The sequence below is a fragment of the Frieseomelitta varia genome, unplaced genomic scaffold (genome assembly GCF_011392965.1).
Source record: "Frieseomelitta varia isolate USP_RPSP 00005682 unplaced genomic scaffold, Fvar_1.2 scaffold_168, whole genome shotgun sequence".
NCBI classification, from domain to species: Eukaryota; Metazoa; Arthropoda; class Insecta; order Hymenoptera; family Apidae; genus Frieseomelitta; species Frieseomelitta varia.
This window is the reverse complement of record NW_025109394.1, coordinates 75,996-102,839: the sequence shown is the minus strand read 5'-3', so window position 1 is coordinate 102,839 and position 26,844 is coordinate 75,996. Positions and strand designations below refer to the sequence as shown.

Here is a 26,844-nt window from a genome sequence, read left to right as displayed (position 1 = left end):
TACAATTAATGTGTGAAATATACAATTGTATTTATTAAATTTTATTAAATTAATTGTGATTGCACAGTACAATTAAAATTGTATTTGTTTTAAATTACGTAGGAAAATAAAGTTTGCAATTTCAATATTTGCAACTTGCGTTGATTGGAGGGTTTGTGAATTAGTATTATAACAAAACAACATAATAATACATGAGATTGATGTTGTAATAATATGATACAATAACAGCAATGAGCTTGATGTTATAATAAATAAAGATAAATAGATATATGTCTTTTTAACTTGCTCAAGCATATAACAATCCCACAAAAAAAAAAAAATACATTTACAAATATTATTATTACTAAAGTTATGTTCATTTTATAACAGTATGGTTATTTCTATTTCTTTCTGTGTTTTAATGTCCATCGACCAATTATTAATAATAACCTCCACTAAAAACACGCGTATCTTTGTAAAAACTTAAAAATCGTTCGGAAATTTCGCGAAGATTTCGAGGAAAATTTTCCGAAGCAATATCGGGGAAGCTCGGCAGTTCGTAATTACCCTTTTGTGTTCGCTGGTGATGGACAATAAAGAAGGGTTCGTTGCCATTTGCCGTTTATTTACGCGTGGAAGAGAGGCCGAAAACGGTTGAGCATAAATTTTAATGGACACATCGGGGCCTTCCTCGGTGCTCGTTCACGAAAGCGAGTCACGTAGAGAGTCCCGGCGCGTGTTTAGGAAGTCGTAGCTAGAGAGCCACCGAGCATTATGAAACCTCGTCGCGACTATGAATGTTAATGGAGGCTTAGCCGCGCCGACGTTTACTATCGCCGTTGCAGAAAGTATAAACACAACTCCGACCGCGACTCACGGAGTGCATCCGAGTGCGCCTCGATTTCACGAGTGGCGTGTCCCAATAGCTCCGAGCATTTCAAGAATTCACATTGCCGCCCGAGTGGAGAATTTCCGCGAACCGTCCTTAAAATTGCCCGCGTCGCGACGTGCCCTCATATGTTGCACGCGATCGCCACTCTCCGTCTGTGGAAATTTAATCCTGACGCGCAATTGCGTCGCCGACTCGCACGGGGGTGGAAAAAAGTGACTTGGGGAAAAATTTTGTGCAACACTTTGAAAACAATTCGAACGAAATTTTGAAATTGATTGAAAAGTAACTCGCAGAAATGTTCAAGTTACCGCTAATAATTTTAATAATATATAATTTTATATGTTATATAAAATATTTTAATAATTTTAATAGTATATAATTTTATAATATAATACAAAATATTTTAATAGTATATAAATTATAATGTTATAATATAATATAAAATATTTTAATAACTTTAATAATATAAAAATTATAATTTTATAATATAAAATATTTTAATAATTTTAATAATATATAAATTATAATTTTATAATATAATAATAATATATAATTTTATATTTTAATGTAAACTATTTTAATAATATAAAATATGAAATGCTTGATCGTTTCTATATATGAATATAAATAATTTAGAAAATCTTGTGCTACCTTGTGTTTGATCCGAATGCAATTTTATATTAAACAAACTGCAAATTGATTGATAAATAAACTTGTAGATATTTTAGAATTGCTGCTACATTCTGTAGTAAAAAGAACAGTAGCTCGATCGTGTTCATCTATGGAAATTTAATCCTAACGTAATTGTGCGCTGAGTCACACGAGAAAAAGAACAAGAAATAATATAGAAGAATTTCTGCCTTAACTTTCTGTCATAAAAATTTGATTTAAACGCAATTTCGAATAATGTAGAAGAATTTTTACCGCAACTTTCTATCATAAATGCAATTTCGTATTAAATAAATTAGTTGAGATATGGTTTGTAAAAATTTTTATAATTATCACTATGCTTTGTAATTTTTATCTTGATCCTAATCGAGAGAAATAATTTCGAGAAATTTTGCAATAATATAGAAACTTTCTGCAATAATATAGAAGAAATTGGCTCGAATTCAATTTTACGTTAAATAAACTGCAAATTGGTTGGAAAATACCTCGCAGAAATTTTTAAGTTAAATATAAAGTACATACTTTGTGATTCTCATTTACCAAAAATTGGATCCTAATGCAATTGTACGCTGAATCATCTGAAAAGAAGCTCGAGAAATAACTTATAAAATTTTCAAATGGTTTAAATAATTTTCAAGAAATTCTAAATGCTCCGTCGTAAAAATTTGATTATAATACAATTTTATACTGATCGGCGCATAAATCAGCTGAGAGATAACTCGCAGAAATATGCTATCGTATTCTGCAGTATAGTACGAAATACTCGGTGGTTTTAATCTTGAAAATGTAATCTCCAGGCAACTGCACCGCTGGCTAGCTCGGAAAGAAGGTCGAAGAATAATTTACAAGATCATAAGAATTTTATTCTTCGGCAAATGGTATAATTTTTAGAAATTCCAGAGATACAGAAAGCTTGACACTTTAATCTAGACGATTTAATCTGTGTAGTCTGGAAGAAAAGTCGAGAAACATTTTACAAAGCTATAGAAAGTTTGATTCTGAAAGAAACTTACGTTCATCTACAAATCGTGTACGGAAGAAGAATAATTTTCAGATATTCTGGAAGCTCTTTTCGTTCAAAAATTGTTAAAACAATGATTCACAAAAATTCTAAATTCTACATTTGCATTCCTTAAGAGCAGAATGCTTCTTACGTCGCTTAAAAAAAATTTCGCGATTGAATGATCTAAAAATAATAAGTAAAAAAATCTATCGTTAAAAGTTTGGTTTTAATACAGAAATTTGTATCAAGTGCAGTCCGAAAAGATTCTGAAATTGTTATCACGCGAAATCTTAATGTGGAGCACACGGGGCTTTCCACGTGGAAAATTTGATCCTGATAGCAAACGGCTTGAAAATTGATGGAAGAACAGTCGAGATAAATTCCACGAGATTAGACTTTACGATCAGATAAATCCATTGGATCAGTAGGTCATGTGGTGCGTGTGCTTTTTGCTGCTGAGCACGGTTTCTCGCGATGTCTGGCCGGCCAGGAAACACCAGTCAGCGACAGTTTTATACTCTTTGCTTCTTGACCTTGCCCCAGAGAGGCCACCGATCGGAACACTATTCGAAGCATGTAGGGTAGAGCAGTAGTTTCTTTCCTCACCGCTGGACGCTTAACGGTCTCGGTCCAGTCCGATCGAATCGCCACGCCGCGCCGGTGTATCCTTGAGATATCTTCCAGTGACCAACCTTGGAACAATCAACCTGTTCGATCCATCTTCAACCATTATACATTGAGTTCATCCATTACAGAACTTGCTCCTTTTTGTCTCGCTTGAACTCGTTCTTACAACATTAATTTAACTCTACGTTGCCATACTTGTACACAATTTTTATTCCTCTTCTGCAACTTTGGTTATGTCAATCTTTTGCAATGTAAAATTTTCTTCACGTTTACGAAAGTGGAAAATTATAATTGAAACCTGAAGAATGGTGATTATTAAATTGATCGTTTGAAATCGTTGTAGTATTCTTACAACTCTCAAATTTCGCTTGAAGTGTTCTTACAACATTAATTTCACTATATCTGTACATAAATTTATTCTTCTGCAAATTTATTCTTCTTTGTGTATATATATATATTAATCTTTTGTAAGTAGAACTTTGTTCACTTATAAAAAATGAAAATAATAATTGATATATGTAAGTATTTATGAAATCTGAAAAGTAATAATTATTGCAAGAAGATCGTTTGAAGCCATTGAGATATTTTCTAGTAATCAGTCTTGGAACAATCGATTTTTAATCATTATACATTGAGTTCATCAATTGCTTTGCTTAAAGTATTCTTACGATATTAACTTACAATAATACTTATTATACCTATACACAATATTAATCTTCAATTCTTATTAATATTAATATTAATCTTCTACATGTAGATATATCTACATCTACGTTTGGATCTATTATATAATATAATATCGAATGTACTAATCTTGTGTAAGTAAAATTTTATAAAACGAAAATACTGATAAATTGGTATATGAAATGATTATTAAAATTAATAAAAATGTCACCTGAAACTATATATTGGTATAACAGTCTGTCATAATAATTAAATAAAATAAAATCTAAAGAATACAAATATATGGACATGTAATTTTCAATATTGATGAATTGAACATGTCATTTCCCAGAATAATTGTAATTAATTCTACAATTTATTTTCAAATTTTCAATGACTCTCAAGAGAAGAGAAATTATAATTAAAGTATATTTAACTTTGAACTATCTATCCCTCATTTGGAAGAGTAAAAACATAATAATAATATATTTATCCAATTACTATATACCAAAGCAGTTTAACGCTTTAAGTATAATCAGTAATAAAATAATTAGTTTATTTATCAGAAATTCAAAGAGCATCGCGTATTACAATACATTTGACAAATATATCAAAAGCACGTGTAAAATGTAATTTAAAAATGAATGAATTCTCAATTTGTTACATGCCGCTCGTTAAAATTTTAACTTCAAAAGTCAATGAAAGATTCGACTCGAACCTGACTTGATCGCCATGTTCGCGTGCGACTATAAAACTCTCCACCGCCTGAGAGTTAGAACAAAATCATTCAACTGTGTTCTTTAACTAGTCTTCTCAACGTGGACGAGAATCGAAATACATTTTAAAAAAAGAGAGAAACTATAGAGGAGAAATAATGACGGAAAGAAGAAAGAAAGAAGAGGAACGCTGGAGAAATATAGTGCGTGTGTCCCTGGCGGTTGCAGAGGAACTGGGCCGTGGTCTCGTGTTACTCGTCTCTCTCGCATGGCGCACGAGCGCTCCGCAAAAAGTGACACATATTTCTGGGCAACGAGAACTCGACTGACCGCGAGCACGCGGAACATATCCGGCAAACGATTTTCGCGGCCGATTCCATTGATTTTGGCATCCCGCTTGCCTACGATGCCATTCTGCCTTGCCTCGAAGACGAATCTTCTTTCTCCTAAATATTATCATTCTTGTATCTCTCCTTTCCGAGGCGTGATCATTATTCACTCTTGGCGCGAGATACTCAACCGTTCATTACACATCTTTGTTCTTCAGCTACTTCCAAGAGATAATAGTAATTTTGTGCCATTTCGCACGTTTTGATCTCAGTCTGATCTTCTGAGGCGGAGAATCTTGCACAATTTGAAAAAGAACTTTAAAACTTCGTCAAATTATCTTAGAAAGGATTGAAAATATATCGTATCCTATCAAGAACAAGTTAAGAATCGACGTTAACATCGATCGGAGAGTTTGGAAAATACTCGGAGTTCTAAAACGATAATTGAAGTAAACGAAATTACATCTATCTATCTAGAATTAATTAATGCAAACGAATAACGACATTGGCAAAAGATACGATGCAAAGACAACCGTGAAATAACACCTTGATAAATTTCAAACCAGTAACATTATACGCAGAATACACAAAGATATATCTCTCCACGTATATCAGAAACAAGTTCCAGTTCTCTATATGCCAGCCGTTTCTATAAAAATTCAAATTTCGTCCCATATTCGCGACAGGTTGCGCAAGAAGCTCGTCCCGAGCCAGTTTCGCGGCGTAAAACTTTCATTTTCTATTGATAAGCGACGCGGAGAAAAATAGAAATCGAAATTCCCCTTGCGGAGGAGAAGACGGTTTTCCACGTATAAAAGACACACGGATGAAAGGGGATGGGAAATGGGATGATCGGTAGCTTCGGGAGGGAAGAGAACAATATCCAACGTCGCGGTAATACTCCTTCAACGTTATCCGGTTTCCTCGTCTCGCTTGCGGATCGTTTCGCTTCCTATCAAAACTTTCTATTTGTGGATGTATATTCTACGAGCGGGTGGGTGTCGATACTCGGCAAAAGTTTTCTTATTTCGTAGAATCGACTTGGAAAATATTCCTACACGACGCTCTTTTCTCGATATCTTCGGACTTATTTGTCTTCAATCGACCGAGCCACTATTTATTCACAATCATTCTCTTTCTTCTTTTGTTTTTTCTTTTTTTTTTTGTTCAAACTTGATTGGAAATTTCGAAGAAAGCATTAATATAATGTATAGAAAGTATTAACATAAATAATATTATTATACATATTCATGTAACTGTAAATTCATTTATTCCGAATTTAGGTAAAAATATGAATGCACAGAATAATGTACTGACTAACAACAAATAAGTAAATAAAAATATTAAATAAGTGTGCTAAATAAAATACTAAATAAAAATACCAAGTATAAAATACTAAATAAAAATACTAAGTAAATAAGATACTAAATAAGTATAAGTATAAAGTAAATAATAATTATATTGGATACTAACAAATATACTCAGAAACCATATAAAAATGTATTTCATTCATTTCAACTCTATCCAGAGAGAAAATATTCTGTTACGCTGCTATGATTATGAAACGAAATGAAAAAACTATAGTGTTGACGAAACTATCATACATATTATATTTCAATTAATATTTATACAGCATAAACTATTAATTATTATTGAATACTCGTATGTCCTGCATAAACCATCATCCTCGAACGAAAGAGCGATCGAAAGAGATAAAACCAATCATCCTTCCAGTCCCAAAGAAATCATTCTCGGTCTGGAAACCTCAATCAAGATAATCGACGCTTTCGGACATGAAATTGATGTTTGCGTACCACTTCGCGGTTCTATCGTCGCCGCGTGCCCCTTTGATGGTGGTTTCCAGTGGCGCAACCAGAGGCTGACAAAGTAGAATCAGCCAATATGCGCACGGCATTTTTCTCCTGCAAACAGGAATATTCTCAGACAGGCTACTCACGCTTCAACTTCATCACTAACATCAATAAATTATCCTACATTGTCTCTTACGTTGTTTCGTAACTCTGTTCGAGATAAGATGCTAGGAACGATTGGTTTAACAATTCGAATTAATAATTAGTAAGGGCATCAATGGACAGAGAATTTATTTTCACTCGATTGAAAATTATATCCAGGTGTTATTGGATTTGTCTGTCTCTGAAGATTAATAGTTATTTATGCTATTGTTATTTTTGTTAAATGTACATTTAAGTGTGAAAGTTTTGATCGAATTTTTGAATGTGAAACTTTACCAACATAATCGTGGCTAAAAATGTGCAATATATAAAATATTTAAAGCGTAATATTTCCTAAAATATATAAAATAAAAAAATATATAAAATATATAAACAATATATAAAATATAAAAAGTATATTATATAAAAATAGACAAAATGTATAATATATTTAATGTATATAAAATATATAAAATAAAAAAATATATAAAATATATAAACAATATATAAAATATAAAAAATATATTATATAAAAATATATAAAATGTATAATATATTTAATGTATATAAAATATATAAAGTAAAAAAATATACATATTTCCTAAAATATATAAAATAAAAAAATATATAAATAATATATGAAATATAAAAAATTTATAAAATATATATTATATAAAAATATATAAAATGTATAATATATTTAATGCGCAATTCTTTAAATATTTAACGCAATCTCTTACAGATGTACAACTTTTTAATTGCATTCCCAGAGATATGAAATCCACACGAAAATCCGACAACAGTACAAGTTATTTTATCGCTAAGAAAATTACGAAACGTTTCGCATACCACGCGCGACACGAAATAACACAAAGGTGTTCGGTGCGGTGAACGTCGCGAATGCTTTCGCGAGCCAGCTTTTGCAATGGATGCAAGGATTTCATTTCTGGGGACGTGGAACGCGATAGTTGGTTCGAAAATTCCATTAGCTGGTAAATGGAGTGTGTAAAATGGAGAGATGCCGTTCGAGATACAGGGTTCATAAATCGTGACGCGTGAAAAGGCGACGCGTTGCTCGCGGAACGTGTCGTTGAATGACCGGTACGCGATCGCCGCGTTGGAAGCTCTCGCGATGCGATGATCGCGTAAAACGGCGGCGTAAATCAAAGGGGGGAGGGAGCTCGACCCAGATGGGCAAGCTTTCTTTGAAAGCGTGGCCAACGGTCGAACAGCGCCGCGTTGATTTATGTGCCGTGAAGCGTGTTGACGCGCGTTCGAAGCCGACCGCCTTCGGTTCAGACGCGAATCAATGTTTTGAGACTAAACGATTCGCCGCGAGCGTACGCCACCGTTTTCTACGCCGCGCCGCGCGCAGACAGCCTGATTCGCTTAAGATGATAATGAGCTACCGCCACGCCGAGGAAATATCACTCTGGATGAACGCCCCTGCCCGTTAGACCGAGACCGAGTTTCGCGTTCGAGTTTTACGTGCTCCAAACGTAAAATCTTCGACGCGAATTTCGAAGCACATGTGAAGAGCTCGACACCTCTTTTTAAGCTGCACCCTCACCGACGTTCCGCGTCGGTGAAAAATTTTTAATTATTTAGCAATCGCTAGACTGTGCATTTTCATGCATTTTATGGGAGATTCGAATGTAAAAAAAGGATGCACGCGGTTCGCGTATAATTTACGGAAATACACGCGTAAATTAATTAATTTATATTGTAATATCGTATATCTGTATTATACAGAATAACCTGCACAGCTGAAATAAATTAAATTACGCGGCTAATGAAAAATTGTTTAATACAGAAAAAGTTGTATGGCTTTATGGGAAATTCGAATGTAAAATGGATGCACGTAGTGCGCATAATTTACGGAAATACACGCGTAAAATAATTAATTTATATTGTAATATCGTATTATACAGAATGATTCACGTTACCTGCACAGCTGAAATAAATTAAATTACGCGTCTAATGAAAAATTGTTATAATGCAAAAGTTGTACGGTTTTGAAAGACTGGAAAAATATGGCGTAACAATTTTTTTATGTGTGTTGAGGGGTTTCGAAATGTTCAAGATTATCTTTATTCTTGATCATTATTTTTGATCTTCTTTAAGATTACGTTCGCATTTTCCATTTCTGCTCGCTCTTTATCACTAGACCGTGACTTTTGTACATTTATGAGAGAACACGAAATATATCTACGCAAATATACGTAAACTATGTAAAGCAGAATATTTATTACGATATTTAGCGGACGAAACAAGTCTTCTATTCAGGTTCTGCATTAAATGCACGAAAACACAGTCGATCAACGATAAATGCAGCACGCTGCTGGAAACGAGGCTTTTTCAGCCACCTTTTACTCGCAATTTAGAATAAATTATCTGCTACATTTGCGTCTGAGCAACTTCTTGCTCCGAGACCGGAACAAAACCGAAACGTTCCTCCAATTACCTCGCTCTCGCTCGGTATAGGCAAACAATTTCTACAAGTTGATACTTGTTGGACACTGTTTGGAGCACACAGACAGGAAAAAGTTGTTGTTTCAACAGGGGGATGCTTTTAGAGTTGTTGCACAGCGCGAGCGAACTCGAGAGAGAGAGAGAGAGAGAGAGAGAGAGAGAGAGAGAGAGAACTCGATAACACGTTCGTGGCGCATTCACCGCCTACGTTCACCCACACTCGTCCCATTCAATCTTCCACGAAGAAGCGAAAAATCGATTTCTCGCCAAGGGGATAACAAAAGGCTCTCGGCGTCGGCTTTCGCGGCAATTTTTATCGGATATCGAGTTTGCCCTGGCACGTGATCCTAGTTGGTCCTAGTCCGGGCGTGTGTGTCGTCGTTGAAACGACGCGAGGCACGATAAAACTGCATCGGAACCGCTTGGAACAAAAAGCATCCGGGCGCGGTAGTCGGGACAGTCCGCTTGGCCAAGGGGAATCGGTGTCAACGAGACAAATTGCCCGAAAAAACGACCCGAAAATTCAGCCCGTTGACCCGGTATGCGAAACGAGAATTCGGTAACAAGCCGCCTCGAGCGACCATGCCGCCACTCTCTTTCTCTCTTTTCTCCTCGGCTGTAATCACCGAGTTTTTCCCGCTATCGACCGGCCTCTGCACCTGCTACTCATTCAATTACGTTCGCACGATGTTCACGGTGCGTTCGCTGGTTTTGCTGTCGTTGAAACGTGCGCGGACTTTGTCCGCGAATTTTTGCCGGTTTTCTTTTGCGGCTCGATACGCCAGAGACGACAGAGAAGATGGGAACTTCGAAAAGAAGAGTACCTACCGGCGTTCCGAGGTACGAATCGGGGGGACAAATTTTAAGACACGCCGAGCTATTTCTTTTTCCTTCGAGGTTTCCAAGGATGTTGCTGGACAGAAAGAAGGGCGGGGGATGTTTTTGACTTTGTTACGCTGTCTGGTGGTGGACAAACTGAAGTATTGATTATAAAGTAAATTAACTATTATTATAAGATAAATTAACTATTATTACTATTGATTATAAAGTAAATTTAAGTAAAATTAAAGTAATAATAAAGTAAATATAAAGTAAATTTAAATAAAATTAAAGTAATAATAAAGTAAATATAAAATTAAAGTAATAATAAAGTAAATATAAAAGTAATTATAAAGTAAATATAAAGTAAATTCATTATAAAGTAAATTCACTATTAATCAGGAGTGAACGAACAATTGCTCAGCTATGATTGCATTTTTTTGAAAAATAGTTCCTTTTTTAATAATATTGTTGATTCTGATACAAATTACAGTGTAATAGATGTTAGATATATTTTATAAAAACTGTTTATAAATTATTTTATAAAGAATATTTCTTGAAACCTAATGAAAATTCAATAATTTCCAAAATTAGTAGATTGAATTTTTGGATTGTGAAGAAAATTTCATTAAATAATTAATAATGAAAAATATTCAGTCTATTTCTTATTTAACTATTGCACACTTCTTGTCTGTTCATTAATATAAATATGTATTAAAATTCACAGCAATGTAAAGAAACAAACTGATGAAACCAATAACATTAGAAAATAATGAAAAATTTTCAATCCGTGTTTATTCACAGACCTCTTCGTCTTTTGCAAAATTCTTTCCTTATTAATATTCATCCATCAATAGAATTAATCAGTTAGAATTAAAATTAAAAATTAACCAAATTGAACATACACGATAACATGAAGAAACAAACAGATAAGATCAATGATATTAGAGAAAAAACGAGAAATTTTCAGTCTGTTTATTCTTCCTCGTCTGTTGTAAAATATTTGTTTCCTTATTAATGCTCATCCATAATTAGAAATTAACCAGAATGAACGTTCACAACAACATAAAGAAAGAGACCGATGAAGTCAATAACGTTGAAGAATAATGAAACAGTTTTCGATTTATTTATTCACAGTCTTCTTCGTTCTTGTTTCCTCATTAACATTCATCCATAACCAGAAGCTAATCAAAATAAACATGCACAACAACATAACGATGAAAGACCGTATAAGATCAATAATGTTAAAGGGTAATGAAAAAGTTTTCCATTTATTTATTCACTGTTCTTCCCTGTCTGTTGCGTGTGCGAATTCTTGTTTGCTCATTAACGCACGTTCACGAGCCGCGGACTGGTCGAAATGCACATTCAGAAAGGTATAGCTAGAATTTCAGTACATACCAGCCGATTTCCCTCACTCGTGCAACGTTCCGCAGCGATTCGCGCCAGGCTGGAAATCCTGTTAAATCAATACCCTAATTGACCGAGGCGACTCCGTGTGTAAACGCGCGTGAACGCGTACGCACGCCGTTTCACGTAATATTCAAGCAAGAAATCCTCGCGCCGGCTACGGAAACATAGTCAGCTGGCCATGATATCGCGAGCGTCACGGTTATCTCACGCTTGTTGTTGTTGTTGTTTCATTTATTTGCATAATAATCAATGCCGTCGTCGATAGACACGGAGCGGGAAGAAGACATCCGCTGCCTCATCTTCCGTGTTTCCTCTTGTATCCTACACTTCCCTATTCACGTTCACTCTCTATCCTCTCTCGCAGCGACAGCTTCGTTTCCAACAGAAAATTAAATTGTCATCCTCGTCTCTATTATTATACCTTACGTTTACTGCTCGTTTCAGTCATGATATTTTAAAAGTAATCACAATTTTTTGAATGATATATTTTAATTTTTAAAAATATATTAATTATATATTTATAAATATAATAATGATATAATAATATATTTTCATTTTTTAAAATAAATTCATAAATTTATCTGTCGCGAAGAATCGCGAGATGATAAATTCGTTTTCGTTGGGAGCAGATTCATTCTTATTTCCTCGGAGTTATCTCGATCAATTTAATTTATCATTTATTTAACGTCAATCAGCGTAGCTTTCGAACGCTTGGTCGCGTTGAATATATTTCATTTTGTCACGAGGAACGTTTGTTGTTGTCGTCTGACGATAAAATTCGCTGGAAAGTTGAAAATTCCTCGTTAGAGTTAGATGAAATAATAATAACGTAAGTGTAACGTGGAACGTATCTACTTACTAGAATTGACTCAGCCGCGGCGGGTTAATCGTAGAACAACATTCGAGACGTGTAAAATCAACTTGAAATTCCACTCTCTGACACAGCGGCAATATTTATCAACTTTAGCAAGAATCACTTTTTGTTCACCTCTGTATTTAGTGATTCTGAAAAATCACTGATACAGAGGAGAATGTAGTAGCAAACTCCTGCTAGATGAAACACAATTATGTAAACTGTACACGAGGACAGTAGAATCAGACTCTCTCTCTCTCTCTCTCGGTGCAAGCAGCTGGTGTGTCACAATTTGTCACGATCGGTACTTATTAATCGAGAGTAGATTTAATTGAATTTGAGCTATGAAGGCTCCACCCATCGCGAGACAAGAGAGCTTTCTCTCTCTCTCTCTCTCTCTCTCTCGGAGTGATCCATTGATTTTCCTCGCGACTACGCTCCACGTACCGACCCGGCTCGTCGGTGATATTACACGCCGCCATTGAATTCAGGTTAGCACACCGGGGGAACTCATAAGACGCGGACGCAAAAATTATGAATCCCGTGAAAGGTTTCTAGTACAAAGGCACGGCTGAACGGTCCAGTGCAATCGCACATTTCATTAAACCGTTACACTGTGACGAGTTCTTTCGTCCGGGCTTGTGTAGAAAGCCGGCTGAACGACGATTGTGTTCTAGCCGTATCATTTCGTTTCAGTGGCGGAACATCGTAAAAAATCAGGCCCGTCCTCCGTCAAGCTAGAAAATCGCGCCGTATTTCGCTTTCGGTTTCGATTCTGGAACAAGTAGTAGGAAAAAATTCAATAAACAACGAATGGTACGGTTCAAGTTTTTCAACTTAACATGGAACAATGAAATTTTAATGCAAGTTTAATGTAAGATTTCTAACATAGGCGATATTTGAGTTATACATGCGTATACACGTGATGATCAGTGTCTCGAAATTGGCATGGAATAACGTTTGTTTCATATTGTGAAATGTTATTAACTTTTTTAACAACTAATTTGAATTTGACATTAGTCAAATATTAATTTTTAATATGAAGGCGATAGTTGAGTTATCGAGGCTCCAATATCTTGAAATTCGATCTTACACTTGGTACAGAATAATTAAATTTGCGGTACCACCACCATTGTACTACGTCGCTAGACTTTAATATAAATGGTTGTCTAAGTTTCAAATATATATATATATATGAAATATCATTAATCTTTAGTGTAATAGAAATAACAAGAAAATATCGTATATTAAAGCAAGTTATGATGAAATTAAATTCCAAGACAGAAATTCCTCTCGAGAAGCACAGTCGTTAAGTATTTCGAAGGCTATTTTTCGATAAAAAGAAGTCCGTGAAAATCTAGATCAATGCATTAAAATCAACTTGACGGAAGAACTGAAACCATTACTACAGAAATTACTTGAAAATAAAATAAGAATTCCTTTAAATTCCGTGATAAAATCGTAGAAAATAAATCAATAAATGTCATACATTAACTACTTAATACGATAAGTTCATTTTTATTGATCTTTTAATTTAAATGTTAGTTGACAGCTAGAAAGATATTATTTTCGTATGAGGATTACATCAAATTAACTGGTAAAAAGAACTATCACATCCAAAGATACAAGCTTTTTGTAATAATCTACATTTTTTAACAAACCAGGAGCATAAAGTTACAAGTAAAGTAAATTTCTAAATTTTTCAGAAAAGCGACAACGATATTACATGTACATATTTACTCTCATAATCTAAATAAAAATAGAAAAATTGATTATATAGAATCTATGATTTATAACATACTAGGGACATAAAGTTACAACCAATAAACCTCTAAATTTTTCAAAAAAGCGACAACGATATTACACATACATATATACTATCATAATCTAAATAAAAATAGAAAAATTGATAATATAGTATCTATGATTTATAACATACTAGAGATATAAAGTTACAACCAGTAAACCTCTAAATTTTTGAGAAAAGTGACAAAGATCTTACACATATGTACGTATTTACTATCAAAATCTAATAAAACTAAAAAAAGTAGAAAAATAGATGTGAAATCGTTTGGCAACAGGTTCCAAATTCCAAAACGAAAAGTCAAAGTCGACAGTGAGAAAGCGAGAAGTCGCGGAGGGTGACGGCCGATTTCGCTCGATTTCTCGTATCGAGAGCGAAAATGTGACCTCGGCATGGTACTTTGGCACGATGCCAAGGCACGCGAGGAACGTGCGGCATTAGGCATGCTTATTAGCAACAGAAACCGAAGAGTGGCGGCCCCGCGTGTACGTGTCTTCACGCGTGCACCCATGTACCGTGAATAACCGTGAAACAGGCAATAACGCCAGTTATACAAATGTGTAACTCAGCCCGGAGATAACTAACAACACACGTGACCGCGTCCCGATGGGATTAGACGAAGAATTTCGCGATCTGTACCACTTGTAGCTGTTGCTCGCAGAATTTGTAACACACGTAAATTTATAACACACGTAACTCTCGCGCCTGTTCTTCTCTTTCTTTTTCTTTTTTTTCACGGAAGAATTCACGTACGTCGGTCTCGAGGTCGACGAGAAATGTCGATACACGACTGTCTCGTGCATTCCCGCGCGACGAAGAAACAGATGAGTCGAACAGGAAATTGGAAACACGCGAAGGATTGATATTCTATGTTCCAACAGTACAGTTGGTATCTGCTATTTGCGCAAGGTTTAGCTTCCACCTTGTGAAATTTCCAAAAGAAAGAGAGGAAGGTCGTTCGTTTTTGCAACGCTGATCTATTTGAGGATCTGACGAAATTGTCTGATGTCGTGGCGATCATTTCGTTTCATCGAAATGCGTGGTTTGCTGCAGTTACGAGGAACACGTTCTGTGTATTATTATTTAGAGAGAAGTTTCGTCGCGAGGTCCATCGATCTCGTGTGATTAAAATCGTATTTTCGCGTAAGCGCGATTTCAATTGTGAGCAACGCGTCTCTAATTTGCGCCTACGTTTCTGATTTCAGGGATCAGGATGCGGTGGATCGGTTACGTGGCCACAATTCTCTGGTGGTCGGGCATCGCCAGGTCCCTGAGCACGCTGAATCGAGGTCACAGTCAGTAATACAACTTTTGGTGGTTTTAAATGCGAGTATTTCAGTAGCCAGCGCATTCCTTTCCTCCGTGTCTCCTCGAGCCTTGATTTTCTTGGCTGGACCACTTCCTCGCGACCGAGTCTCTCTCTCTCTCTCTCTCTCTCTCTCTCTCTCTCTCTCTCGCGTACTTTCGAACCAGAACTGGCCACTAATTGGATTCGCTTCGTTTTGATGTTATGCTTGACATCCTGTGCATTTAGATCGTTCTCTCTCTCTTTTCTTCTGAACTAACTCCTGCGATTTCCAAGTTTTTTTTTTAATTATTATATATTATATACATATAAATTATATTATTATATATATAATATTATATTATTATATTATATTATAATATTATATATATAATAAAATTATTATATAATTTTATATATAATTATATATAAATTTTATTTATATGATTATATAAATATATAACGGCAAGTACTATAGAAACGCGAGTGACACATACATGATGTGTTATAGTTGTAGCAAGTCTTTCGGATGTTTGCGTTTTAACCTTCTGACAATATCAGCATAACAGTTTATTGTTAGCGTGGGACTCTATTCTATCTTTGTGTAATGATTTCCAAATAGAATACATTTTTATTTAATTTTCTTTTTTCAACTAATATCGCGAAGTCACAGATGACTACAGCGATTTATATTACATGTCGCAGAAATACATGCTTGAAATATTTCATTTTATTTTATTTTGTATCTCTGATAGAGACTGATCAAATTCAATATTCCGAACTTGAACAATAAGCGGGACCTAAATTTTTGCAACTGTCAGTGTTCAACGATATCAACCTCTAACTGGTATCGTTTACTTAAGTAAAAGTATTCAGTTCTGGTTGTGACTCTCGTTAAATGTTCTTTACTCTGTCTCTCTCTCTCTCTCTCTCTCTCTCTCTCTCTCTCTTTCTCTCTCTCTTCATTGAGATCTCCCTGAAATGTGTAACACCTAATTGGACAAGGAACTCGGTCAAGGTGCAGTCGGCCGTCTGCCTGACGATCGTGGGAAAAGAAAAGCGAACAAAAGGGGGCGACTTTCTTCTTTCCCTCGTGTCCTCTACGAACTTTCGAAGAGGTAGTACAAGCCTGGAAAAGCTTCTGTTTCTCATTAACCGTGCGCTACCACCACCGTGTAATACCGGGAAATCTCCTCGCTGACGATAAATTGCACAGCGGAAGAAAATTGCAACAGCATCTGAGCTGTTACACGGGGAACACGATCAATTCGCAGTATTTATTTTTGTTGATTTTCCTCGTTCGCTCGCAACATCAGCAGCAAATTAATATCTTCCGCTACCCTTCAGCTACGATGATAACGTAATAACATTCCCATCCCCCGTTTACCAACTGCATTATGTACACAGTCATAACGAACGCCAGCGTAATTACCTCGTCAGTGCCGTGCTACACGCCCCCGCGTTTCTAAACAACGAGCTTTAATATCCGCCTTTAATTACCAGCCCGGCACATTACAATGCAAAAAGGGACTGATCCTCTGTGGCAACCGCCGGCGGCACAGAAACCGATGTTCCCTTTAATATTTCCAGCAGACGAGCGAGCTTTCTCGCCACCCTTTTGCAATTCCACGGGGAGACGTTATCCCGATGGTCCGCGAACGATTGGATATAAACGACGGTGCAGCTTATAAAGTAAATTTCTTGACGAGAGGACTGAAGCATCGAAAGGGGAGGATTGTAGGTTGTGTTCTTCTTCGTTCTCTTTAAAATTTGAAGATAGTTTGGTTAGTGGCGTTAAAGTAGTGAAGATTTAGAAAATAAATGTTTGTCGTGTTTATTCGATATGTAGTTTTTTTTTTTAATGAATTTAATTTATATATGATGATAATTAATTAAATATTATTATTTTATTAATTTTATTGTATAAAAGAATTTATGGGATAAACTGTAAATTTGTTTATATTATATGATAATAATTATTTTTTAAATTATGATTTTAATATTAATTAATAATAGAAAAAAATTTTATAATTTGTTATTTTAATATCTAGAGATTATTAATTTATAATAAAGTATTGAAGATACTTGTCCTATTAGTTGTACTTTTGGGTTTTAGAACTCCGTTCCGATTTACTAATTTATTAATAATTTAATAATTTTTAGAAAGGGTTGCGTTCCTTTGAGTTTCTCATTTTAATCGTGTCTTTCTCTCATCATCTTTCGTTGTTCATCTCCAATTGAAATACCGTCCAATTCAAACTCTAAAATACCGAATGAAATCAAGTCCCCGCCTCTATCCAACAACTCAACTCTCCCTCCCGGGTAACTAGCCGCCATTCTTCAGATCTACGAGGACTACTAAGTCCTAGGTATTGGCCATTGTTCCTCCCCGCGAAGACGAACGAACGTCGATAAAGTTTTTCCTTTAATTAAGGCCGTAACGTGGTATATATCGGTGAAAGCGAGACCGTGAAGGTAGAAACCGCGACAATTTACGTCTCTTACGTTTACGCGCTCTTACCGTGCCCGTTAACGACCTGGCCCAGGTTCCACGTACTCTCGTACACCTCGACCATCCATCGCGTACTTTTTCCTTTTCGTTCTTTTTCTCCCCCAATTTTTCTTTTTTTTTTCTTCTTTTTCTTTTTTCTCCTTTTTTCCTTTCTTCTCGCGCGATTACGAGCACCCCACCGCGCACTTTCACCAACCCGAACGAAAGATTCTATCGAAGGTTGCGCGGCTGGGGGACGTTAACGACGCTCCAATTACCGAACTCGATCGTCTCTCGAGCCAGGGTACCCCGTTAATTAGCGATCCGCCCGAAATCCAACGGGGAATCGCGCAGTGTTGGAGGAGCCATCGATCCGACGGGGTTATTCCTCGAACGAGAGAAACGATTATTCCCCGAACAACGCGACCTCGCGGGTCCCAGGATGCCTCCTCCGTTAATTACAGAGAGCTGCGTCGATACGATGTTTAAAGAGTTTTAAACGGTCGCTCATCACGCACCCGCGATGTGGGTCAACGCGGGGAATCGTTAAAAAGCTTCGTGCAACGTTGCTCGACGCCGAGGAAACAAGCGTCGATTGAATTCGTGAGCAAGTTTCGTTGATATCGCGATCGTTACGGCGCGTTAACCCCTCAAGCGTATGGCAAGCGTATTATCGCAAGCGTATGCCTTGCAGGAAAATTGAATTTTTCTCTTCTTTCTTTTTCTTTCTTTTCGCTGTTTCGAAAAGTACTTTCGAAAATATTTCTACTTGCTTGAATGAAGCCTTGAAGAATCCGAAATTTGTAAAATAACGGGATTCCTTTGAGAAAAAAGGTTAACGACGTTTATACCAGGTTTCTTCTCCGTTTGTTCTCCTTCGTCGAAATTTTATGACATTCTGGTTATTAAAAGAGTTGAGTTGCAGCAACAAGATTTTATGACTTTGCAGTCGTAACTTTCAAGGATTCAAATTGACAAGTAAGAAAAGCGTTTTGAAGATATTCAAAAAGCATCCTGAATGGTATATAATAATATAATAATATGGAAATTGATCGTTCGAACGTAATAATACATTTTTCGAAGAAAGTTACTTGTACTTTGTCATTCTTAAAATGCTCCGTTATTTTTCAAGCAAACTTAAGTCAAATGTCTTTCAAAATAAGGAATAAAAATTTTCTTCGAAGAAATTTACTAAATTTAGCGATTCTACTTTTAAAATCGATTTATTTACACGTGTATTGGGCCATTTTTATTCTTCGCGATTGGGATAATTTTTAACCTTCGTGACGTTTCGAAAAATGACGTATGAGAATCTATCGCTATTGTGCTGATGCCATTTAGTCTACGAAAGGAATCACGTTACTTCTTCTTCTGACATCTGATACGAATTAATCTATAGAAACTCGACAGAATGGTCGATGAACTAGTCATCGGACGTTTGAAACAATACATCGTCTATCTACCTCCGCCTATTTCGTATCCTTTCGCGTTCACCCTAGAATTCGCAGTTCGCTAAAATGGAACATTATGATCGGATAACGTGGAGTGACAGGATGATGGAAATTTCGAGGGTATCTTGATGTATTCAGCTTCAACTAGCTTTAATCGTTTTCAAACGCTTCGTAACTGTTTCGAATGCCAAGCCCGGAACGGAACTTCGAAAAGGCGAAATACGTGACGTTTAAGTCGATAACACAGGCTGGATTAACACGAGGGGCTTTTAAGCGCAACGATGGCCTTTCAAAATACCTCGAAGCTTAGTAGTAGAACTTTCTAAATCCATTAGGGATCGAACAATAATTTGTCATAACGTTATAATATACTTGAATTGAAAAATCGAGTTTGATTAGATTAATTGACCGAGTTTTTCGAAGCTCATAATTAACTCTTCAGGATGACGTTTCATATAAGTATTAAGTTTTATTAAGTACATCAATTGTATAAAAATAAAATCAAGTGTAAAATATAAGACATTTTATGAAGCGCATAAATCTAATGATTATTTATATAATTAGTAAATAATATTATTAATTTTAATTTGAAATTGTCAAAAAATTTAAGTCATCGATATTGGGCATCATCGCTGAAGGCTTTTGTTGCTTCAACGCAACATTTTGCTTTTCACTAGTTTCGATCAATTCACGCTATGAAATTCAACTTTTTAATAGGTTAATTGAAACTTTAAAGTATGAAAGGAAATTCCAAAAATTTGCAATACTCAATATATTGTTTCATCTTCCGCTCAGAGTTCGTAATTTTATAAATCTTCTACAATGTTATTATATTACAACACTATACTTGTTACTTGTATTATTTGTCATTTATGTCGCTTTATATTATTTATATTATTACTTCATCCCCCTAATCGGACAAGGACAAAGTAGAACTTTGGAAGAAATTGACATTTTGACGCCCTATCCATTATGACGTGTGACACGCAGGTTACAAAATCACGCCGAAGCCCTGTCGAGTCCCCGGGCCAGAGTCGAAAGAAGGCACGTGCATGTTCGTGTGGGAGTGCATCAAATCGGAGGGCACGCACGTGGGCGTGTGCGTGGACACGTTCATGTTCGGCAGCTGCTGCGTGCACAATACGACGACGAACGCGATCACCGCGTCCAATCTTCATCAACAGCATCACCACCACCAACACCATTACCATCAGCAGCACGGCGCGTCCTCTTCGTCCGGCCCGTTGAGGCCGACCCTGGCGGAGGCGCTGGGCAACGAGTCGACCAGGCCCACGTTGACCTCCCTCTCCAGCTTCCTCGTCACGGACACGAGCACCGCCAGGCCGAGTCACCATCCATCCGAGACGCTCGACTCTTCCGGAGGGTCCAGCAGACCGCACAAACCGCTCTCGGCCGGTTCCGCTAGGCCGCTGCAGAAACGACCGCACGCGAAACCGACGTCCGATCACAAGGACAGGATTCAAACGTCGGTGGTTCCTGGTGGCTCGTCGAATTTCTGGGAGAAGGGCACCCAGAGCACCAAGAGGCCCGCGTCCGGTGGATCCGTGAATCTTTGGGAGAAGGGATCTCAGAATACGAAAAGACCGAGTTCTCAGAGTACGAAGAGGCCCGCTGCGAGTGTTTCCTGGGAGGATAATGGTCAGAACACGAAGAGACCTTCCGGCCATCATGACTCGTCGAACGTTCAGAAGACGAGGCCGGAAAACGGCCAGCACGCGGGCGTCAAAGAGAAGGACACGACGCACGAGAGTTTTCAGAGTCATCATCAGGGGTTCAAGGATAAGGTTGAGAGCGGGCACAATACGTTGGTGGTTAGATTACCGGGGAAGGAGCATGCTTCTAGCGAGAAGGAGAGTATAAGGCCCAACAGGCCTAATAGCCAAAGACCGTCCGAGTCGAGACCGGATGACAGCAAGACCGAAGAGGATGCCGATTTGAGCGTGCAGGAGTCGATACACAGACCTAGCGTTAACTCGGTTGACGAAAACGTGAGTATTTGAATTTTGTTTGATATTCCTGAGTTGAGTTGGCAATATTGCAAGTTAACAGAGATCCTCTTACGCGACAGAGTAGCAAATTAACAAATTTTGAGCGACGTTCAATAGTGGTTTATTTCTCTCTGATCAGGAACCTGTCAAGGACCCTCATCCAAGCTTCAACTTCATTCATACGGAACGTCCGCAGTGGGCGACCAAACCAGTATCCCCGAAGCCAACGACAGACTTTTCGAAACCGTACTTCTCCATCAAAACGACCACGTATCGACCGATTCCGATGAACGACCAACCAGATACCAGGCCGAACTTCGTCTCGAAACCCAATAGTTCCGGCACGGTTATGAAAACCTCGACCACTGCCAGACCGACACACTTCAATGGACAGTCCACCACCAGGTATTCGACTATGTCCTTGCGTTACACTTACCTTTGCCTTTGCTTGAAACTTTAGATCAAAATTTTGTCCGCATCATTTCGTTTGTTCAAAGAAACCTTGTGTTTTATTCGTTATTTATGCAGAAGGATTTGTTGGCAGAAGGATTTTTACAATTTTTCACAATCTTTCATTAGTGCATACATCAAGTACATTAAAAACATTAAAATTCACGTTCTGAAGAATTCACTATTCAATGTTTAGGAGCGCAGAAGACTCGTTGTACTTGAGGTATCACACAGCAATATTTCAAGACGCGAAAACATAAATTTTCCCATTGCAAGCGTAACTTCACCCACCGCCTCGTCAAATAAATCAATTTTATCATTTTTACCGCGTTTCTTCCACCGAGTCCAAACTCAATTAACGTCCAACGTTCCTATTTGTATCAACTTACACGGTAATTAATGGGGGCAATCAAGCGAAACGAAGGTTTTTCGAGCGCCAGCTTCAAGCTTTTCTTTCATTCTAGCGCAGCCGGATCCTTGCCACAGACCTCTCACTGGCACGTGACCACAGAGCCGGTGTTCGTCACAAAACAAAGACCGTCGTCGTCCACAAAGCCGATGGGCTCGCTCGAAACAACGAAACCTTTGACCAGCAGCTCGCATTTCTGGTCGGAGAACAGTTGGACACCGCCGAGGCCGTCCTTGAAACCGCACTGGACCGACAACCCCAGCCTCCTTCAGAACGGGCCCGAAGCATTTCCGCCGCGGCCGAGTTTCAAACCGACCGAACCGCAAGAAGTACGTGCAGACGTTCGTTCATCAGTTTGTTTAACTTTCGAACGCTCGTAACGCTCCGTTACATTGACTGGGCCGTTTATTTCAAGGAAATTTTAATTTTAAATATTTATATATATATATATTAATCGAGAGCTTCTGAATGACAGTTTAACTAAAATTAATCATTATTTGTATGGTTCGGATATCTTTGACAAATATCGCGTCTTTCTTGAATACTGCAGGTTGGTAAATATTTTATTTCACGGTATGGTAAATATTTCATGGAAATAAAATGCTCCCATTTATATAGTAAATAAAGTACTTATTTGAGGAGTGAAGAAAATTATTGTTTACGCTCAATTAAGTTAAATTGTCACAAAAATATGAATTACATATAAATATATATAAATAAGAATTTATATATGTATATATATATAAGAAAGAAATATAAGAATTATATAAATTATATAATTTATATATATATATAAATTTATATAAAAAATAAATGTAGCATAAATAAATAAATATAGGAATTTATATATATATATAAAAATAGGAATTTGTATGAAAATTCATGATCTATCAACAGCAGTACATTCATATAAGATTCATCATAATGAAATTTCTACAATCGTTCGAATAACTGCTCACTAAGCATAGTAGTTGACTGATAATTTGCTTCGTTATCCTCATGGTTCCTGGAATTGAAATCACATACATAGTAATCTTCTGCTATTACAGAGTAAAGTATTGATCATTGAAAGAATTAACGAATCATTTTCCATGTCGCTTTGATTTATAATATTTCTTGAAAGTCAACTTTAAATCAAAATTAGTTACTTTTTCGCTTTTACAAATTTAGGTGCAATTAGGTTCCATGAAATTGTTTGTAACAACAGTCCACAGTTTTCATATTTCTCTGGAGAAAAAAAAAATCACGAGAAAAATTAATCAAATTTTAAATTAACCATCAGCGTCAACCGATTGAAATAAACAAATTAGCCCCGCGAAGGATTAATAATTTCACCCAGCCTCTCTCTTCTTCGATAATTGTTCAAATAAGATCTTTATCCGTGGGCAATTAACAGACCACTGCAGAGATAGATCAATTCCACGTTTTCATAATAATAAGGGCATAATAGTAATTTTATCCAGTGTATATCTCTCTTGAGATAACTATTCGCATAAGATCTGAACCCCAGTGAGGCCAATTAGCAAAGCACCACTGTACACACATGATAGATCATTTCGTTATAATTTCACGTGCCCGTGAAATCTCATGGATTTCTCGAATAACTGACGGATCTTTAGCTCGCGCCGCTGGTCATAATCACGAACGCCTCTTCCCTGTACGAAAGATATAATGCTTCCGCGTCTTATCTAGAAATTGGTTCCCCTCGAAGGAACAGCTTCATCGTGTTATATCCTCGATCAACAGCGTACTCTCCATACCCCGCGGTGCTGTTAGATTCTATCGGTGTTGGTCGTAGGAAAAACACCGTTTTTCGCCGGGCGAAAGAAGAAAACGCAGCGTATCGCGGACTTTTTGCTAGAGATTACTGTTAATCGCAACAAAAGAAACGGCAAGGATCGGTCTTCGGCTCGATTACACAGTCGATTGAACACCGTGATACGAATAACTCTATCCATCACCTGGCCGATTCGCGTCGAGTTGGCCGAGAAATTGACAGCGAAGTTTAGAAATATCTCGTCTTGTATGAAAATGTATCGCTTGCAAAAAATTTAAGAAATATATTTCTATTTTATCTGTGGTACTTGGGGGAGAAATGCTCGCGTTCGCTTCGTTTAAAGAAAAAGGGATAAATTCGAAATCCTTCAGTCCATCCAGTCCACTTTGTGTTATCCGTAGCTGTTTCTTTCCTTTTGCGCAGAACACGGAGCTCCACAAACCACTTGGCGCTGCGCATTACATCACCACTTCCCACTTCGAGACGTCTGCTAGGCCTAGACCCACGAAGAAAACCACCACGTCTACGACGACCACTACCAGCACCACTACGACCACCACCACTACCAGCACCACTACGACCACCACTACTACCAGCACCACTACGACCACTCCAAAACCTGAGACGACGACGACAGCGTCGTCAACGACCGAGACGATCGCGAAAACTGGATCGGTGTTGACCGTGTCTGCCGCAACCGAGAGCAAGGGTATGCAATGCGGGGTACCGCCCCTGTTCCCGAGACCGGAGACCAGGATAGTTGGAGGCAAGGACGCGCCGTTCGGTCGATGGCCTTGGCAGGTATCTGTTAGGCGTACCTCGTTCTTCGGATTCTCCAGCACTCACAGATGCGGAGGAGCGGTGCTCAATGAGAACTGGATCGCCACCGCTGGACACTGCGTGGACGAGTGAGTAAAAGCTCTTTTTGGTGACATTGATTATTCAAATATTTCGCAACGTTGATTGTCAATCGTTCAGTTATTGTTCAGTTTGAATATTAATTATTAATTATTCAAATATTCTCGCGAATCGTTGCTGGTTTCTTATTGGAACGAACGCCACGAATTTTCCGATTTTTCAATTTTTGATGTTATTTGGTAATTTTAGTATTATACGTGGTATAATTGGTATTTCTTTTATACTATATACGTATATAGTATTTAGTATTAGTATTAGTTATAGTTATAGTATATAGTATTTAGTATTTGTATTTCTTTTATACTATATACGTATATAGTATTTAGTATTAGTATTAGTTATAGTTATAGTATATAGTATTTAGTATTGGTATTTCTTTGATACTATATACGTATGTAGTATTTAGTATTAGTATATACAGTGGGGTGCAAAATTGAGTCAATAATAAAAATTTTTGAGAAAAATATTTTTGATTGTTAAATAAAGTATAAAAACATGAAAATAAACTTGAATATCTGATTCTTTATAGTTTTAGGAAACTGAAACTTTTAGGAAATTAGGAAACTTTTACGTTTTTATACTTTCTTTAGCAATAAAAAATATTTTTCTGAAAAAATTTTATTATTGACTCAATTTTGCACCCCACTGTATATATATATATATATATATATATATATATATATATATATATATATATAGTATTAGTTATAATTATAGTATATAGTATTTAGTATTATAGTATTAGTTATAGTATATAGTATTTAGTATTAGTATATATATATAGTATTAGCTATATTTATAGTATATAGTATTTAGTATTAGTTATAGTTATAGTATATAGTATTTAGTATTGGTATTTCTTTTATACTATATACATTTCTAGTATTACGTGTCTTTGAATGCACATTGTACATGTATTTTAGTACGATATTTATGAATATTTAGCACGAGGATATTTCTTTTTCACTTCGAGATGAATTCGAATTTCTTGCTTCTCTTGAAAATCTCGCTTGGTTCGTATCGCGTTTTTTTGAAAACCAGTAAAAAGCATTCGAATTTATGCTAAATATCAGTGGATACCTCGATATTTATGGCTGGCACTACATGTACGGTTACTCGTAGCCAGTGATGGTAAATTCACCCATCGACTTCCTATATTATCTGAGATCTTGAAGTCACCAACGAGTTACTGGCTCTTTACGTTGGTTAGAAATCTTACAGCGTGTAGAATGCATATATGAGTAGGCGATGTAGCACTAATAAATAGCCTAGTACAAACATTCTGCATACGTGCTTCGTCGTGAACGTGTTAATAATGTGTTTCATTCGTGGTTTGCTGGTAGACTCGTTAGTAAAACTACCCAGCAAACTCGTGTCGTAGATGATAGTATGATCGGTGATAGTATACGTAAGCGATACAGCGAGATCGTAAAATTAATGAGGAATCAGAGTGAAAGACCAAAATGGATAACTGAAACTATTTTAGGAAATACAAAATGCTCGTTCGAAGTCATGTCAGAAGATATCAATTTAGAATTGGAATAGTCCTTCTTCTTTTTCTACCGATTGCTTGTATTTCAAGCATCTTGTCTTCTTGTATGAAAAAAATTTAATCGCAACTTATTTCTGATTTTTCCGATTTTATAGCACGAGATTAACTTCTAATCTCTAACTTGTTATATACATACGCATATGACAATGTACACTATACAGGATCTTTTTTAAGATCTCGTTTGTAGAATCCTGTTAAAATAATTTAGAGAACGTACGAACTTCGAAACTATCAAATTCAAAAGATTCAAAAGTCTTCGAACAGCGAGTATAAAATAGTTGTCGCGATGATGATAATCCAACGAAAAGCCT

At 36.6% G+C, this 26,844-nt stretch overlaps 1 protein-coding gene across 4 annotated transcripts in view; it reads left to right on the top strand.

The window, feature by feature from the left end:
- Nucleotides 1–26,844, top strand: part of LOC122538584 (serine proteinase stubble-like) — a 97,418-nt gene that overhangs the window by 67,491 nt on the left and 3,083 nt on the right. For 2 of the 4 annotated variants that reach the window (XM_043672797.1, XM_043672798.1), the window contains exons 2-6: nt 15,397–15,486; nt 20,409–21,427; nt 21,567–21,832; nt 22,342–22,615; nt 24,487–24,971. In XM_043672797.1, the coding sequence (XP_043528732.1) occupies nt 15,405–15,486; nt 20,409–21,427; nt 21,567–21,832; nt 22,342–22,615; nt 24,487–24,971 (2,126 nt within the window). In that variant the 5' untranslated portion in view covers nt 15,397–15,404. The remainder of the gene's footprint in view (nt 1–15,396; nt 15,487–20,408; nt 21,428–21,566; nt 21,833–22,341; nt 22,616–24,486; nt 24,972–26,844) is intronic. The other 2 variants (XM_043672800.1, XM_043672799.1) reach the window with 2 other exon arrangements.